The sequence below is a fragment of the Delphinapterus leucas genome, chromosome 6 (assembly GCF_059928025.1).
Source record: "Delphinapterus leucas isolate spDelLeu-1000000601 "Yukka" chromosome 6, BTC_Dleu_Yukka2, whole genome shotgun sequence".
Taxonomy (NCBI): domain Eukaryota; kingdom Metazoa; phylum Chordata; class Mammalia; order Artiodactyla; family Monodontidae; genus Delphinapterus; species Delphinapterus leucas.
In genome coordinates, this window is record NC_143134.1 from 82,240,898 (window position 1) to 82,260,810 (window position 19,913).

General features: G+C 33.3%; 1 protein-coding gene across 7 annotated transcripts in view; it reads left to right on the forward strand.

Moving 5' to 3' along the window:
- VPS13A (vacuolar protein sorting 13 homolog A) overlaps window positions 1–19,913 on the forward strand; it is a 273,758-nt gene that overhangs the window by 87,620 nt on the left and 166,225 nt on the right. For all 7 annotated transcript variants that reach the window (XM_089913319.1, XM_089913320.1, XM_022573468.3 and 4 more), the window contains exons 23-31: window positions 1,269–1,407; window positions 1,991–2,072; window positions 3,303–3,457; window positions 3,963–4,119; window positions 16,188–16,267; window positions 17,266–17,331; window positions 17,524–17,677; window positions 18,361–18,477; window positions 18,556–18,659. In XM_089913319.1, the coding sequence (XP_089769445.1) occupies window positions 1,269–1,407; window positions 1,991–2,072; window positions 3,303–3,457; window positions 3,963–4,119; window positions 16,188–16,267; window positions 17,266–17,331; window positions 17,524–17,677; window positions 18,361–18,477; window positions 18,556–18,659 (1,054 nt within the window). The remainder of the gene's footprint in view (window positions 1–1,268; window positions 1,408–1,990; window positions 2,073–3,302; window positions 3,458–3,962; window positions 4,120–16,187; window positions 16,268–17,265; window positions 17,332–17,523; window positions 17,678–18,360; window positions 18,478–18,555; window positions 18,660–19,913) is intronic.

Consider the following 19,913-nt stretch of genomic DNA (forward strand, 5'->3'; position numbering starts at 1 on the left):
TTCTGGGTCTTCTGCCCCTCCATTTAAACTTTAGAATCAGTTTGTCAATATCCATTAAATAACTTGATGGGATTTTGATTGTGATTGCATGGAATCTATATAGATCAGTTTGGGATGAGCTGACATCTTGACAGATTGAATCTTCCTACCCTTAAATGTGGAATATTTCTTCATTTATTTAGTTCTTAATATATTATCAGAGTTTCACAGTTTTCCTCATACAGATCTTGTATTTATTTTGTTAGATTTATACCTAAGTATTAATTTCTTGGGGTGCTAATGTAAATGGTATTGTATTTTTAATTTTAGATTATACTTGTCCATTGTTGGTATATAAGAAAGTAATTCACTATTACATATTAACCTTATATCCTACAACTTTGCTGTATTGGCTTATTAGTTTCAGGAATGTTTTTCTAGATAATTTACATAGATGATCGTGTCATCTGTGAACAAAGACAGTTTTATGTCTTCTTTACCAATCTGTATGCTTTTTGTTTTCTTTTCTTGGCTTACTGCATTTAAGGACTTCAGTGTGATGTTGAAATGGAGTGGTGAGAGGGATATCTTTGTTTTGCACCTAATCTTAGTGGGAAAACATTGAATTTCTCACTATTAAGTATGATGTTAGTTGTAAGTTTTTCAGAGATACTCGTCATCAAGTTGAGGTAGTTCTTCTTTGTTCTAGTTTATTGTGAGTTCTTATGGTGAATGGGTATTGGATTTTGTTACATGCATCTACTTATATGATTTTGATTTTTCATTCAGATCTGATTTTTAAACCTGGTTTTAAATATATAATCTCTTGGACAAGTTATTTGTACCTGCCAACCTTAGTTTCCTGATAGGAACCGTGTACATATGTACACATTTCTTTCTTATAAGAAACAGCGAGCAGAAATAGGTTGTCTCCCTCCTATTAGGTTGTGAGAATTATTTATGATAATGCATATCAAGTGTTTTCCTTAATGCCTGTCTGTAGTAAACACTTCATAAATAGTGATTGTCAATTGGCATTGGCAAAATAACAGAGGGATAGTAAACATAATAATAATAGAAAATAAGCCTTTGAAAAATAATGACGTTAGTTCAGCTGATGAGATTGGTTAATAAGGTAAAATGATGGGAATTTGACTGTAGATTGTGAGATAATTTGTCCCATGGACTGTGTAGATAATATTTAGTACTTAAAATCACATTTTATCATTCTTAGATAATTTAAGATGAACAGTCATCTTTTTATAATGATTTCTGTCTTTTTGAAACAGATTCAAGATTTTTGGAAACTTACCACTGGTTTCTTTACGAATCTCAGATAAAAAACTGCAAGGGATATTGGAATTGATTGAAAGCATCCCAAAACCTCCACCTGCAACTGAAGTAAATGTCCCTGTCAAACCATTTCAGGTAATGTATTTTCAAAATTAATGAAAGCACGAGTTAAAAAAGAAAATTCCACAAACAGTATTTGTAACAGCCACAGAAATTTTGGGTAAAACAATTCATTGTGAATAGACTTTTTAAATTACATATTGAAAGACAGAATGATGCAATAGTAAAAGGTGCAAACAGTAAACAAAAGAATGAAATAATAAGTCTACCTTTCTTCACTTTTCCAGTCCCTCTTCTCAGTGGTTAACTACTGCTTCTCTAGTTTTTTGAAAATGTTTATAGCATATACTAATACACACACATAGAAACATGCACGTCTCTGTGTGTATATGTATGATTATAACAGTTCTGATTAACTGATTATAACAGTTCTGCAATTTATATTTAGCCTTGAAATTGTAAAAGCACTTCTTTAAATCTACATTTTACAAATTAACTTTCTAATTCAGGCTGGATTTTTTTCCAGTTAATTCACATTGAGGTGTGTGTGTGTGTGTGTGTGTGTGTGTGTGTGTGTGTGTGTGTGTTGTCAGAATTGTCTTAGAACGTATAATAAAAGTCTGTGTGCTAACTGACAGTGAATTAACTTTTCTTCCAGATTCAAAGATCCACTTCTTTGGGAACATCACAGATTTCACAGAAAAAGTTTTCTCCTTTGGAAATTCCATGTGTTGAAGATGGTAAAATGAAACTACTTTAGGAAATTTTCCTTGTTATAAATATATTATGAAAAAAATTCATTTTGAGACCACATAAAAACTTTCAGGCAATAGCAGATATTTGCATATTATCCACAAAATTTCACTAAAATTCCTTTAAAACAGTGTAATTTGGATGTTCCTTAAAGTTGCTTTTGCAGTGGGATTTTTTTTGGTATATAAAAGTTGAACCCCATAATCACAGGGACCACTAGCAAATTAATCATCTTTATCCTTTGTGATCTAAGAGACCCCATGAAACTTTGTGTCTAATTTATAATGTGTTACTTAGCTTTTGGAGATCTTCATTATGGTAATTTTTTTTTTTACACTTCCTTTTTTGTTATTAAAGGAAAAAAAATCAAGCCTTAATACCTTCATTAACGTATGAAAACTGATAAATACTTTGTTATGAAATACATGCTTTTTTGACTGCATTAGAAAGAAAAATAAATGTATTTTTCTATTTTTAAAACTTTAAAAATTGTAAATGTTAAATAACAGAAATTGCCATGTTGATCCTCAGTTTTCTAGAGAATGTTTTCCTTTCTGTGTAGTGACCAGGGTGGGTGGGGAGGGGGAGGAAATGTTGTTTGTGAGATCATCTACCCTAAAATTCAATTTTATGTTCTTAGGGATATACTTAGATGATTTTAGTTTCCTTTAAACCTTCTTTTAATGGTTTTACTAGATTTTGGGTCCATTTAAATAGCATGTTGTAGACATTTACTATCATATATATATTCCTATATAGTCATACATATGTGAAGTAGTGCTTGATCTTAGTTTCTCCATTCAAACTTTAGGGCCTGCCTTCTACTTTTAATATTGCAGTGTTTGTAACTAAGTCCTGTTTACCTGTTTCCAGGTAGAGTGAGAATATTAGTGTGTTCCTTTGAGTATTCATCATGTATGTAACAACTGGCATTGGCATTTGCTATGACATTTTCTTTAGCAGTTTTTAGTATCGTGATTTTAAAGATGATGTTCATTAAGCTAAAGATTGTATTTTGTAATTTTCCATACATTTTGTTGTTAAGAATGTTATTTTTTCACATGTAATCTTTATATTCTTTTCTATTTATTTTTGACCTTACATTCAATTTTTTGAAATAGTGTTTTAGTGTTCATATTTATTTCAGAAAAATTATTAGAATGTTATTATTAAATCAGTCATTTTGATTATTGACTTAAATGTTCTATGGTATTTAGATTCAGATGAGGAGTTTTTTGATGCCCCATGTAGTCCCTTGGAAGAGCCTCTTCAACCTCCATCTAGAATTAAAAGTCCTCAACAAGAAAAGCTTCAAAAGCCAGATTATTCAAAAAATATGACTGAATATAAAATAAGATTTGAAGTGCCAGAGGTATGCATTGTATGTACTATGGTAAAATTAATATGGCTTATTTAAATTGTCAGTCATTTCTACTATTCACAGCTCATTTATATAGTCTCATTACTAATAGACAGTGTTGTTGTCATCCTATTTAAACTCAATCCAGATGTTACTTTGTGGTTCTTCCTCCCCTTTCTTTGAAGATTAATTTCCTTAATAATTAAAGGTTTGGCCACCCTCACCTTTTGAGAGGGACCACATTCTGCCTGTGGAATGTGTATCTCTCTAAATAAATCCGCTTTCACTTAAAAAAAAGAATTAAGAGTTTAGATGTATTGTTGTTATTCAGTATATATTTATTGAAAATAATTTGTACAATGTGTGTATTGTATATGTGTGTGTATAAAATCTCTCCTAAATTTAAATGTGTCATTTATACTACACGTATACCTCACATATCCATATATAGCCACCATCAATATAAACAATTTTTTTGTTTTAGGTAGTCGTAGTCTCTTTTTTCTTTCTTTTCCAGGTTTTGATTCAGTTCTGTCACCTTGTTGGAGATTGTGAACTACCTGTGGTAGAAATTAATGTCTTGGGATTGGGCACAGTCATTGAGCTTAGAACATTTGATTTGAAAGCAAATGCCTTTTTGAAAGAGGTCTGCTTAAAATGCCCAGAATATTTTGGTAAGAATCTCTGTTTTAAAAAACTAAATTAATTAATTTTACTGTTTGATTACCTTCTGGATATAAATTCTCTAGGTGCTTAGTCAGTACATATGATAAAATATTATCAAAGAAATGTGTTAGTCTTCAACTTTCATATTATACTTTGGAATCTAAGGTGTAGACTAGAGAGAAAATGAAGACAATTTTTCTCATTAAGGAAAATGGTTTAATTTTAAGTCTACTTAACTGAATACTAAAATACTGAATAAGTTTCCTATTGATACTGTAACAATTTACCACAAATTTATTAAAGTTCTGTATATCAGATGTCTGACACAAGTCTCAGTGTGAAAAAATCAAGCTGTCAACAGGAATTCTTTTTTGGAGGCTGTAGGAGAATATCTATTTTCTTGCTCCTCAGGTGTTGGCAGAATTTAGTTCCATATGGTTTAAGTCTGTTTTCTTGCTGCCTATAAGGTGAGGATTGGCCTTAGCTCCTACAGGCCTCTCTAGTCCTTGCACTAATTTGTTTTTATATCCCAGAACCATTATGGGATGTTAGATCCTTCTCATGCTGTAATCTCTCTAACCTTTTCTTCTACCTTTTTCTTCCACTCTGAAAAATAAGGTAATTAGATTTGGTGCATCTGGACAATTGAGGATAATTTCCCCTTAATCTTAACCTTAATCATCTCTGTAATGTTACATTTACCATATGAAATAACATATTCTCAGGTTTAGGGGGATTAGAGCATGGACATCCTTGTGGGAGGGATGAAAATATTCTACCTACCACAAACAATTTATATCCCAAATCCTAACATATAAATTATATGATATCTTAGAAAATGTTTCTGTTTGCTTTGGCAGGCTGTTAGAAGAGTTTTTTGTTTTTTTTTCCTCCTTTACATTTTGAGGTTTTTCCTTGAAACATAATTCTGAATGGTTCATGAATTCCATCAGAATATTAAGAAAAACTATTCACTTCCAATTGGGATGCTTTTTATTTCTTTTTCTTGCCTAATTGCTTTGGCTAGGACTTCCAATACTATGTTGAACAAAAGTGGCAAAGTCAGCATCCTTCTCTTCTTCTTGATCTTAGAGGAAAAGCTTTCAGCTTTTCACTGTTTGAGTAGTATATTAACTGTGGGCTTGTCATAGATGGCCTTTATTATGTTGAGATACATTTCATCTATTCCCACTTTGTAGAAAGCTTTTATATTAAATGGATGTTGAATTTTGTCAAATGCTTTTTCTGCATCTATTGAGATGATCATATGATTTTTATCCTTCATTTTGTTAACATGGTGTATCATGTTGATTGATTTGTGGATGTTGAACTGCAACATCCTTGGAACAAATTCCACTAGATCTTGGTGTTTGAGCCTTTTAGTATAGTATTGAATTTGGTTTGGTAATATTTTTTTGAGGATTTTTGCATCTATATTCATCAGGAATATTGGCCCGATAAATATTCTTTTCTTGTGGCGTCCTTGTCTGGTTTTGGTATCAGGGTAATGCTGGCCTCGTAAAATAAGTTTGCAAATGTTTCCTCCTCTTCTATTTTTTTGGGAAGAGTTTCAGAAGGATTGGTATTAATTCTTTTTAAATGTTTGATAGAATTCACCAGTGAAGTCATCTATTCTTGGATTTTTTTTTGTTGGGAGGTTTTGATTTGATCTCCTTAGGACTTATTGCTCTATTCAGACTTCTTATTTTTTCATGATTCTGTCTTGGAAGGTTGTATGTTTCTAGAAATTTATCCATTTCTTCTAGGTTGTCCAATTCATTAACATATAAAAATATCCATGCTAGTCTCTTATGATCCTTTAAATTTCTGTGGTATCATGTGTCACATCTCCTTTTTCATAACTGATAATATTTATTTGAGCCCTCTCTCTTTTTCATGGTGAATCTAGCTAAAGGTTTGTCAATTTTGTCTTTTCAAAGAATCAGCTCTTCAGTTTTTTTTTTATTTATTTTTGACTGTGTAGGGTCTTCGTTTCTGTGTGAGGGCTTTCTCTAGTTGTGGCAAGTGGGGGCCACTCCTCATCGTGGTGCGTGGGCCTCTCACTATCGCGGCGTCTCTTGTTGCGGAGCACAGGCTCCAGACGCGCAGGCTCAGTAATTGTGGCTCATGGGGCCAGCTGCTCCGCAGCATGTGGGATCTTCCCAGACCAGGGCTCGAACCCATGTCCCCTGCATTGGCAGGCAGATTCTCAACCACTGCGCCACCAGGGAAGCCCCAGCTCTTTAGTTTAATTGATATTTTCTGCTGTCTTTTGGTTTCTATTTCATTTATTTCTCCTCTCGTCTTTGTTATTTTTTACTTCTACTAACTTTGGGTTTTGTTCTTTTTTTTGCCTAATTTCTTGATATGTAAACAGTAAGGTTGTTTATTTGAGGTTTTTCTTGTTTCTTAAAGTAGGCATCCATGCTTTTCTCTTTTAGAACTGCTTTTGCTGCATCCCATAAATTTTGGTATGTTGTATTTCTTTTTTTTTTTTTGGCTGCGTTGGGTGTTCGTTACTGTGTGCGGGCTTTGTCCAGCTGTGGCGAGTGGGGGCTACCCTTCTTGTGTTGTGCAGGCTTCTCACTGCGGTGGCCTCTCCCACCACGGGGCATGGGCTCTAGGCATGTGGGTTTCAGCAGTTGTGGCTCGTGGGCCCAGTAGTCGTGGCTCACGGGCTCTAGAGCACAGGCTCAGTAGCTGTGGCACACGGGCCTAGCTGCTCTGCGGCATGTGGGATCCCCCCTGGACCAGGGCACAAACCCACGTCCCCTGCATTGGCAGGTGAATTCCCAACCACTGAGCCACCAGGGAAGCCCCCTGGTATGTTGTATTTCTATTTCCATTTGTCTCAAGGTATTTTTTAATTTCTCTTTTGATTTATTAATTGACCCAATAGTAAAACTGTCACTATTGCAGAAGACATGATATTATATGTACAAAAACTCCAAAGACTCCACCAAAAAAACTGTTGGAACTAATCAACAAATTCATTAAAGTTGCAGGATACAAAGTCAACATACTAAAATCTGTTGCATTTTTATACACTAATAACAAACTATCAGGAAAGAGAAATTAAGAAGACAACACCATTTATAATTGACTCAAAAAGGACAAAGTACCTAGGAATAAATTTAACCGAGGAGGTAAAAGACCTATCCCCTGAAAGCTATAAGACATTGATGAAAGAAATTGAAAAAAACACAAATAAACAGAAAGATATTCTGTGCCTCATGGGTTGGAATAATTAATGCTGTTAAAATGTATATCCTACCTAAGGCAGTCTACAGATTCCATGCAGTCTCTATGAAAATACCAATGACATTTTTCACAGAACTAGAGCAAGAAACTCTGACATTTGTGTGGAACCATGGGAGACCCGAATAGCCAAAACAATCTTGAGAAAGAAGAACAAAGCTGGAGACATCATGAGCCCTGATTTCTAACTATATTACAAAGCAATAGTAATCAAAACAGTATGGTACTGGCATAAAAACAGACACATCAATTAGTGGAACAGGATAGAGAGCCCAGAAATAAGCCCACATATCTGTGATCAATTAATTTATGACAAAGGAGCCAAGAATATACGTTGAGGAAAGGGTAACTTTTCGATAAATGATGCTGGTAAAACTGGACAGCCACATGCAAAAGAATGAAAATGGACTACTATCTTACACCATAAATAAAAATTAACCCATAATGGATTAAAGATGTGAATGTAAGACCTAAAACCATAAAACTCCTAGAAGAATGCATAAGCAGTAAGCTTCTTGATATTGGTTTTGGTGATGATTTTTTTGGTTCTGATTCCCAAAAGGGAACAAAAGCAAAAATAAACAAATGCGACTACATCAAACTAAAAAGCTTCTGCGCAGCACAGGAAACCATCAACTAAATGAAAAGCCAGTCTATGAAATAGTGTTATGTAATTGCAATTCGTATATCTGATATAAGGTGTTAATATCTAAAATAATATAAAAAACTCATACAACTCAATAGGGAAAAAAACAAACAAACAGAAATGGACAGAGGATCTGAATAGGCATTTTTTCCAAACAAGACATACAACTAGCCAACAGGTTCACGAAAAGATGCTCAACTCACTAATCATCAGGGTAATGCAAGTCAAAACCATGAGATATAACCTCATACCTGTTAGAATGGCTATTATCAAAAAAACAAGCAATAAAAGGTGTTGGTGAGGATGTGGGAAAAGGGAACCCTTGTGCTTTGTTGATGAGAATGTAAATTGGTGCAGACACTATGGAAAATAGTATTAAAGTTCCTCAAAAAGTTAAAAATAGAATTACCATCTGATTTGGCAGTTCTACTTCTGAGTATTTATTTGAAGAAAGCAAAAACACTCACTTGATAAGATATGTGCACCCTCATGTTCATTGCAGCATTACTGGCAATAGCCAAGGTATGGAAGCAACCTAAGTGTCCATTAATGGGTGAATGGATAAAGATGTGCTGTCTGTTGGGTTGGCCAAAAAAATTCATTCGGGTTTTTCCATAAGAGCTTATGGAAAAACCCAAACGAAGTTTTTGGCCAGCCCAATAGATACCATCGAATGCTACTCAACCATTAAGAGGAATGAAATCTTGCCATTTGTGACAACATGAATGGACCTTGAAGGCATTATACTAAGTGAAATAAGTCAGAGAAAGATAAATATGGTATGATCTTGCTTATATGTGGAATCTAAAAAAAACCAAAAAAACAACCAAGGTAGTACAGAGAACAGATTGGTCGTTGCCATAGGTAGGGGGGGTGGGGCTGCAGAAAATGGGTGAAGGGGGTCCAGAGGCACAAACTTCCAGTTATAAAGTAAGTCATAGAGATGTAAAGTACAGCATGGTGACTGTAGTTAATAATACTGTTTTGCATATTTGAAAGTTGCTGAAAGAGCAAATCTTAAAAGTACTCATCACAAGAAGAAGAATTTCTAAGTAAGTGTGAGGACAGATGTTAACTAAACTTATTGTGGTGATCATTTCACAATGTGTATTAATATGGAGTCACGTTGTACACCCGGAACTAATATAATGTTTTATGTCATTTATACCTCAATTAAAGGAAAAGACAAACTATTCATTAGTTTAATTTCATTATATTCCTTTTTAGCATAAGAACATTATTATGTGTAGAGATGACATTAAAACTATTTTAATAAACTTTATCTTTAGAGCAGTTTTTCATTCACTGCACAGTTGAGCAGATGATAGAGATTTAACATATATCCCCTGCACCTACATAGGCATAGCCTCTCACATTATAAATATTCTCCACCAGAGTGATGTATTTGTTGCAGTTGATGAACCTACATTGACACACTACACCCAAATTCTATAGTTTACTTGGTTCAGCTTGGTGTTGTGCATTCTAAGGGATTTGAACAAATGTATAATGACATGTATCCAATATTACAGTATCGTACACAGTAGTTTCACTGCCCTAAAAGCCCTCTGTGATCCATCTATTCATCCTTTCCTGTCATCCCTCAATCCCTGGCAAACACTCATCTTTTTACTTTGTTCATAGTTTTGCCTTCTCCAGAATGTCATATAGTTGGAATTATATAGTATCTAGCTTTTCCAGACTGGCTTCTTTCAGTTACTAATATGTATTTAAGTTATCTCTATGTCTTTTCATGACTTGATAATTCATTTCTTCTTAGCACTTAATACACTGTGTGATGTACCACAGTTTATCCATTCAAGTACCAGAGGATGTGTTGGTTGCTTCCAAGTTTTGCCAGTTCTGAGTAAAGGTGCAGTAAACATCCATATGCCGGTTTTTGTGTGGACATAAGTTTTCAGTTTCTTTGGATAAATACCAAGGAGCACAACTGTTGAGTCTAATATAAGTGTATGTTTAGTTTTATAAGAAGCTCTCGAACATTCTCCAAAGTGGCTGTACCTTTTAGCATCCTCATCAGTAATGAAGAGAGTTCCTGTTGCTCCACATCCTCACTAGTGTTTGGTGTCAATGGCCTGGATTTTGAGCATTCTAATAAGCTGTGTAGTGTATCTTACTGTTGTTTTAATTTCATTTCCTTGATGATAACATGTAGAACATCTTTTCATATGTTTATTTGCCATCTGTATATCTTCTCTGGTGAGGTCTCTGTTAAATTCTTTGGCCTATTTTTTAAATTGTATTGTTTGTTTCCTTGTTGAATTTAAAGAATTCTTTGTATATTTTGGATAACAGTCCTTTATCATATGTGTCTTTTGCAAGTATTTTCTTCCAGTCTGTGGCTTGTCTTTTCATTCTCTTATAGTCTTTTGCAGAGAAGAAATTTTATTTCTAATGAAGTCCAGTTTATTGATTCTTCCTTTCCTTGATCATGCCTTTGGTGTTGGATCCTAAAAAGTCATTGCTGGGCTTCTCTGGTGGCGCAGTGGTTGAGAGTCTGCCTGCTGATGCAGGGGACACGGGTTTGTGCCCCGGTCCGGGAAGATCCCACATGCAGCGGAGCAGCTGGGCCCATGAGCCATGGCTGCTGAGCCTGCGCGTCTGGAGCCTGTGCTCCGCAACGGGAGAGGCCACAACAGTGGGAGGCCCGCGTGCCGCAAAAAAAAAAAAAAAAAAGTCATTGCCAATCCAAGAATGTCTAGATATTCTCCCATATTCTTGAAATTTTATACTTTTGTATTATATATGGAGATGCATCATCCATTTTGAGTTGATTTTTGTGAAGGGTGGTTTTTTGTGTGTGGATATCCATTTAGTCCATCAACATTTGTCAAAAAGACTGTCTTTCTCCATTGTATTCCTTTTGCTGTTTAGTCCAAGATCAATTGAGTATATTTAGGGAAGTCTATTTCTGGACTCTCTGTTGTGTTCTATTGATCTGTTTTGTCTGTTCTTTTGCCAGTACCACAGTGCCTTGATTACTGTAACTTTATAGCAAGTTCTAAAATCAGGTAGTGTCCTTCAACTTTGTTCTTCTCCTTTAATATAGATCTTCCTCAACTTTTGATGGTATTATGTCACAACAAACCATTATAAGTTGAAAATATTCTAAGCTGAAATGCATTTAATTCCCCTGACTTACTGAACATCATAGCTTAGCCCAGCATAATTTAAACATCCTCAGAACACTTATTTAGCCTACAGTTGAGCAATATCATCTAACACAAAGCCTATTTTATCAAGAAGTGATGAATATCTCATATAATTTATTGAATACTGTACTGAAAGTGAAAATCAGTATGGTTGTAAGGGTACAGTAGTTGTAAGTTTATCAGTTTTTTTTTCTTTGTTTTGTTTTGTTTTTTGGTTTTTTTCACAAAAGTTTATTCTTAAATGTACAATAGGTTCCAAGACAACACTTCATTCTAGCTATAGGTGGCAACAGATGTTATGGCAGGGAATCCAGATGTTTAATCCAGATGTTTAAACAGGAATGGAACTAAGGATCATCATTGCCTCAGGCACAAGGAACAGCTTACTTTTTGCCAGATTTCTAAATTCCACTTGTGGCCAGGGGGCTTTTCCCCGTGCCCTTCGCTTTTAGCTCCTCGAGTTTCTTGTGCTCCTCCTTCTGTTTCTGCTTGAATGCCTTATCTTCCTTGTTCATCTCCTTGGCTTGCTTCTTGGGCTGCTTCAGGGGCTTCTTCTCGCCACCTTCACGGCCTGAATGGCGCCTGCCGCCCCTTCCCCAGACCCTGCCACCAGATGTGGATATAAGTTTTTTTACCATCATGATACAAACCATCTTAAGTTGGGGACCGTCTGTATTGTCTTAGGTATTCTGGGTCGTTTTGCCTCTCCTTACGAAATTTAGAATCAATTTGTCAGTATACATGAATTGGTTCCTGGAATTTTGATTGGTATTGCATTGAATCTATAGATCGGGTTGGGAATAACTGACATCTTGGAACTGTTGAGTCTTCCTATCCTTGAACATGGATCATTTCTCCATATATTTGGATTCTTGAAGTCTAAACACTAATTAGAGTTTTGTAGGTTTCCTCATAGAGGTCTTGTGCATATTTTATTAGATTTTTTTCCCTAAGAATTACATTATTGGGGTGCTAATGTAAATGAAAATTGTGTTTTTAATTTCAAATTCCACTTTGTCCTTTTTTGGTATATAGGAAAGCTGTTGACTTGTATCCTGCAACCTTACTATAATGACATACTAGTTTGAGTTTTTTTATTGTTGATTCTTTTAGATTTTGTACATATATCATCATGTAATCTGTGAACAGTTTTATGTCTTCCATCCCAGTCTGCATCCTAGTCTGTATACCTTTTATTTCTTTTCTTCTCTTATTGTATTTGGTAAGACCTACATTACAATGTGAAAATGGGTGGTAAGAGGGGAAGGACATCCTTACCTTGTTCCTTAGTGTGAAAGCTTTGAGTTTCTCACCATTATGATGTTAGCTGTAGGTTGTTTGAAGATACTCTTTATCAAGTTGAGGAAGTTCTCTTTTATTCCTAGTTCACTGGGAGCTTTTATCATGAGTGGTTGTTGGATATTGTCAGATGCCTTTTCTGCATCCATTTATATGATCATGTGGTTTTTCTTCTTTAGCCTATGGATGTGATGGATTATGTCAGTTGATTTTTGAATGTTGAACCAGCCTGTTATCTTGGGATAAATCCTACTTGGTCATGGTGCATAATTTTTTCCACTGTTGGATTTAATTTGCTATTATTTTGTTGAAGATTTTTGCATCTGTGTTAATGAAAATTCCTGTCCTGTAGTTCTCTTCTTCCCTTCCTCCTTTCCCCCGTTTCTTTTTTTTTTTTTTGGTCTGTGTGTTTGTGTAGTTTTGGTATTAGGGTAATTCAGGCTTCATAGAATGAGTTAGGAAGTATTTTCTGTTTCTGTAGTCTGAAAGAGATTGTACAGAATTGGTATAGTATCTTCCTTAAATGTTTGTTTACATTCACTAGTGAACCCATCTGGGCCTGGTGCTTTCTGTTTTGGAAGGGTATTAATTATTGACTTAATTTCTTTAATAGATATTCAGTTTGTTTATTCCTATGTGAGTTTGACAGGGTATGTCTTTCAAGGAATTGTTCCATTTTATTAGGTTATCAAATTGGTGGGCAGAGTTGTTCATAGTATTTCTTTATTCTTTTAATGTGCATGATACCTATAGTGATGTCCTCTGTTTCATTTCTGATACTAGTAATTTGTGTTCTCTTTGTTTTTCCTAAGTTAGCCTGGTGAGATGTATAACTTTATTGATTTTTTTCAGAGAACCACTTTTGGTTTTTTTGATTTTCTCTAATGATTTCTTGCTTTTGGTTTCATTGATTTCTGATCTAATTTTTATTATTTCTTCACTTTTGCTTACTTGGATTTGTTCTCTTCTTCGTTTTCTAGTTTCCTAAGATGTGGAAGCATAGATTATTGATTTTAAATCTTCTTTTCTAATATATGCATTCAATGCTATGTTTCCTTCTAAGTGCAGCTTTCACTATAGCCCACAGATTTTGATTAGGTGTGTTATCATTTTTATTCAGTTCCAAGTGTTTTTTAATTCTTTAAGATTTCTTTTTTGACTTACGTGTTACTTAGAAGTGTGTTGTTTATTCTCCAAATATTTTGGAATTTTCCAACTATTCTGTTTTTGATTTCTATTTTAATTCTGTTGTGGTCTGAAGGCAGACATTGTATGATTTCTTTTTTTAAAATTTGCTAAGCTGTGTTCTGTGGCTGAGAATGTGGTTTATCTTGGTGAATATTCCATGTGAGCTTAAGAAGAATGAATATTCTGCTCTTGCTGGATGAAGTAGTCTGTAGATATCCATTACATCCAGTTATTTGATGGTATTACTGAGTTCAACTATGTCTTTACTGATTTTTCGTCTGCTAGATCTGTCCATTTTTGATAGAGGGGTGTGAAGTGTAGTGGGTTCACTTATTTCCCTTTGCAGTATTATCACTTTTGCTTTCTACTGTTAGATAAGTACACCTTAAGGATTGTTGTGTTCTAATGGAGAATTGGCCCCTTTATCATTATATAATGCCTTTCTTTATCCCTGATAACTTTTGCATGCTTTGAAGTCTGCTCTGTCTGAAAATTTATATAGCTATCTCTGCTTTCTTCTTATTAGTGTTAACATAATATATTTTTCAACATCTGTTTACTTTCAATCTATACGTACTTTTATATTTAAAGTGGGTTTCTTGTAGACAGTGTATACTTGGGTCTTGTTTTTTTGATCCATTTTGGCAATTGTTGTCTTTTATTTGGTACATTTAGACCATTGATATTCAAAGTGATCATTGATACAGTTGGCTAAAATAATTTTTTTCTAACTAAAAGTTAGTCGGGCTTTACTTTTGTTTTTGAGACCACATGAATGTGTTCTATTTGCATGTGTATAAAAGTACCTTACTCTTAGCTGTCCTGGAATCAATGTTCTTTTTTTGTTTAATTTTTAAAAAATTATTTATTGACTGCATTGCACAGCTCACAGGATCTTAGTTCCCTGACCAGGGATAGAACCTGGACCCTGGCAGTGAAGTGCCGAATCCTAACTACTGGACCACCAGGAAATCCTCCATGTTCTTTTCATGGTTGACTTTTTATTTTTTTAATGTTTATAAGTTATTTAAATTTTTAATGGAAGCTATCTTGTGAAATCTTTTGAACTCATTTAGGAATTTTTTTCCCCAGTGAATTGAGATACAGAAAATAAGGGAGTTAGAGAACTAAAGTAAAAATGAACTATCTGTGGGAATAAGAAAGGTAAGGAATATGCTTATGTACATCTCAAGGATTTGAGAAGGCCATCTTCTCTGGGAACTCATTCCCAGACAAAAGATGTCAGTTAACTGGTATAATGAAAACTTCCCCTTTTTTGTGAGCCCTGAATTAAATGATCTTTGTATTGTGGGAAGCAGATTAAGTATTGTGGCCTGAAAAATTAATCATTGGATACGATTTATACATTTTAGTTCCATACTCTACTCTTGTTCTGTAGCCTCTGAGAACTTGCATGTGGTGAATTGTGTTATGATTATCTCTTCCTGAAAAAATTATCATACATGGAAGATACAGAGTTCTGCTTTATTATGCTTTTTACATCAAAGTTTGCTCTGGCAGTTGGAAAGAAAAGTAAACCAACTTGATAGTGCTCACCAGTAATCCAGAAGTATCATAGCAGTTGTTAATATTTATGTTTTTTATAATTTTTTGTTTTCCCAAAAGCAAATGATAAGAAAACCCTTACACACATAATACAAGATATATAATTATTAGTGCACCTATTTTGTAATATATTTGCTTCTGTTTTCTTAGAAAGAGTAGGAAGAAGTGAATAGCACAATTTCTTACACAAAGTAAATGATCAGTAAATAGTTATTCAATGAATGAATAAATGTGTGAAAAAAGTGGAGACCTTCTTAAGGATTGAAATGTGATTAGTATCTACAGTAGAAGACTAGCTTAATTGCTAATAAGCTTTTAAATCTGGAGGATTCTGTGGAAATATGTTGCATTTTTTTCCTGAAGAGCAGTATGATTGGTTTGTAGTCCTTTCTTCCAGTATCTAGTTACTGATTTTGAACAGTCGTAAGTAATTTGCTGATGATAGTTATAAAGACTTTACACAAAATACTATTCTACAGCAGTTTCCTCACTTATCTTAGATTTTGAGCAGCAGCAACAATACAACTAGTAAAGACTGATAATATGGTAATAGTTTATTTTAATCTAAACTAATACAGCCAACAATTTAGTTTCTCATCAGATACCTGATGCTTTTTCTCTACAATTAGGATTTTAGAGATACTGACAGTTTTCTTTCTAGCTATTTCTATGACTCAGGACTAGTCTCTTCATGTTCCTATCTACGTTTAGAAGGGTAAGAATCTTCAGCATTGTGGCATAAGAGAAGGGAATTGTGAGATGAAATTACATTTTTAGAGTTTAAAATAAAGGATGAAGGACCTGAGTTGAGTAATACAGAAATCAAGGCCCAGAATTGATATGATACAGGAAATCCTTCTTTTCCAATTCTATAATTATTAATATTGCCTGCATTTATTTTCCATTAGTTCTTCTATGAAAGAATAATTTTAGAAATTATTTTTAGATGAAAACAAGAAACCAGTTTATTTGATTACAACACTGGATAACACAATGGAAGATCTGTTAACACTGGAATATGTGAAGGTAAGTAGTTTGATTTATATTCTTGTTATGGTAAGCATGCTGCTGAAATATTAAAATCAAGTTTTATAAGTTTAGCAATATTCAGTTTAATCTTCATTCCGATGTGATCGCTATAACTCCTAAAAGTTTAAGATTATTTTGTTTTGTCATCCTCTGTTAGATACTTGTGATTTATAAACACTTCACATAGCAAGATAATAAGCAGCCCACATTCTAAGTAGAAATGACCTGCAGTTTGGCTATTTCCCCCGCCATCAGGATGTCAACAAACTTTTCAGTCTTGATGGAATTTATTGTGGTATAGGATATAAGATGAGGGTTTCACTTGATTCCCCACCATTGTCTGAAGTTACCTAATTTTCCTGCTGTCAGTGACTCTATTCCTTTCCTATGGATTTATGATAACCATTTTGTCATTTATTAAGTTTTTATGTGTACTGTGGTCTACATATGATTTAGCCCTTGTTTTCATTGACCTGTTTTTATGTAAGTGCCATGTTATTTTAATAATTACAGTACTTAATGGTAAATGAGAATTATATCACTTTTAAGACCATTTTTTACTATTATTGATATAGATATTTTAGTGTTTTGTTGTTTATGAATTAAACAGCTTTTATATTGTAGAAATGTTCCAAATCTAAAGATACCACAGAGTATTTGATACCTGGCAGACGGTTGCGTCAAAATTTTGTTTTAACATATAGGAAGATTTGGGAAGTATCTTACAGAGTTGTCGCTGACTAAATGATTGTCCTCTACATGTGATAATACCTAAATATCCACTCTTGATAATAAGCAAGATAGTACGTAACATTTATTGAATACTTAGCAAATTTGTTCTGGTGAAGCAGTCGTTTGTTTAAGTAATTATATATATATATATATAAATAGCCGGCAAAATTATATAAATGTGTGTTAGGACCATTATGTAATTATATATATACATATGTCTTCCTATGATAATCTGACAGATTTGTTTTTTTCACTTTGTATAGGCTGAAAAGAATTTACCCATAACAATGTTGAAGGACACCTATAACAATGTTGTGCAACTGATTAAGGTATAGGTGAATAATAATTTATTTTTTAATTAGATACTATATTTCTAAGCAAATATATTATGAAAATTATTTTATAACTAGAACTGTAAGATCATTGAGGATAAAAATTGAATATTATAAATTGTATCCTTTATACCACAAAGAATACAGACAAATATTTGTTGTATTACTAAAATCAGCTTTGTTCTTTAGGTGAATTTTTCCTCTTTGGATATTCATTTACATACTGAAGCACTTCTGAATACAATAAATTATTTTAATAATATCCTTCCATATTCGGAGGAAAAACCAGCCCCAGTGCATATTGCAGAGACTGAAGACAAAGGAGAGTTTATTAAAAAAATACGTATGTTTCTTTAAAATTCAACATCAAATTTTTACTAAGTAGATCAATAAATTTTGGCTCTTGCGTTATTATTATAATATTGGCTTTAGAATTCTATTGCTAGATTAATATTTAGAAAGATTCATTATATACCAGGTTAATTTTAGAAAATAATAGTAAAGTGAGTATTGCTGAAGAAAAGTGGCTTTTATCTTATCATTCATTTTAGTTGAAGATTATACAGTAGAAGTATTTAATGTAATTAAATTTCATGCATTTAATATTATTTAAATTAGAAAAATAGAACTAACAAAATTTGAATAATATGAGAGTATATTTTTTAATCGGAGTGCTCTTTTAAGCAGTCAAAAGTTGCAAGTTTGATAATAATATGTATCACCCTGTAATCATTAAATCGCAAAAGATTTATGATTTTAGAACTACAACTTCTTAGTTTCAAATGTTATTCTCATCTAGGAACTATTTTTGTTTTGTCTCTGCATTTGTTTGGCTTTGTTTTCATTGGATTTGATTTTCTTTAGCATTCCTAATTTAGTAGCTAATATATTGCTTGCTTTCAATTTGCAAATCACGTTTTCCTCTAGCATTATCATTGTTGTGATATTTCAGTTACTTTATAAGTGTAGTAAGGTAACTACTAAAAGTTTTGTCTTATGTTTTACAATATGACTTTCTTTTTGCAGCTTTAAAACTATCCAAGAATGAAGATATTATTACCTTACAGATTTTAGCAGAATTATCATGTTTACAGATCTTTATTCAAGATCAGAAACACAACATTTCAGAAATTAAGATTGAAGGTAATAAGATTTGAGGAAAAGTAAATTCAGAACTATTAAATGAAGGAAAAAGAATTTAATAATTTTTTTTTCCCTTAGGGCTTGATTCTGAGATGATTATGAGGCCATCAGTGACTGAAATAAATGCAAAGCTAAGGAATATAATTGTTCTGGATTCTGATATAGCAGCTGTATACAAAAAGGTATGAATTTGTTTCTATTCATTAACATTATTAAATATAATTGTCCTTTAAGATTGTTCATAGGTATAAATTAAACAGTCATCGGATTTTAGCAGTGTGTCTTAGTAGGTCCATGGGCTTTAAAGTTAGGCATAATTAGGTTCTTATTTTAGCCCTGCTCTTCAGTAGTTGGGTGGCCTAATCTCAGAATCTGTTTATTTGTAAAATGACGATTAAGTATCTCATAAATGAAATTAGTACAAGTGATACTGCTGGAACTTAGTTGTGGAGTGCTTTTGTGGGGAGGGGAGTAGCAAATGCATTATTTACTTTTTATCTTTTTGCTATTTTGAAGTATTATGAACCTTGTAATGCATTTCAGATTTCAGAGCAGAGGATATGAAGTCAGATTGAATAAACGAGATTTTTTTTTTAAAGTTTATTTTCATGGATACTAACGTAGCATTAAAATGTTAAGAGAGTCCTTGGAACTAGGTGGCTAGTGGTTGAAGGATAGGTCCTTTTGTTGTTACTGGGTGCAAGAGAGTAAGGTTCTTGGACTAGATACTGTTGTGGAGTTGGACAGGTAATTTTTAAACAGTGGAGCATCTGGGTAAGGTGGTATACTTAAAGGAGTGAAGAGAATATCAAATAGTAGGATTAGAAAAGGCTGAGGTACTTGTTGAGTCAGGAAGTCAAAGTTCGGAATGTGACAGGAAGAAAGGAAATAGATGTATAGGCTTATTAGCAAATAATACTGATGAGATACAGTGATGACCTGATTTTTATGTTAAATAAAAATTCTTATGCCTTATATTTTCTTATTGTGGTTTGTTAGCATGAGATAACAAGAGTCCCCAAAACATCAAAGGTACATGGCTCATAGGAATAAAGAACAAGAAATTTTTTAGAAGCCATGGTTTGATTTGCTTCCATTGCTTTTATTTGAAAAATTATAGTATTAGAGCGTTTAGGAAGTAGATTGTCCATTTTATTTGTCCTATTTAGAAAGTAAAGCTAATATAAATAAATGAATCTACTACAAGTCATACAAGTAGTTAGTAATGGAACTGATATTATAACCTAAGACATTTACTTTTTTTCTCTGTAATTTTATTTTTAATGCATCTTTAAGGTTAAAAATCCAACTTAAGAAAAGCTACAAAATGAAGTTTCTCACTTGTGTCTTCTTGTCCTACCCCATTTTCCTTTCCATATTTCTTGACTTTGATTCCAATATATATGATTTTTAAACAAACTACCTTCATAACTCTC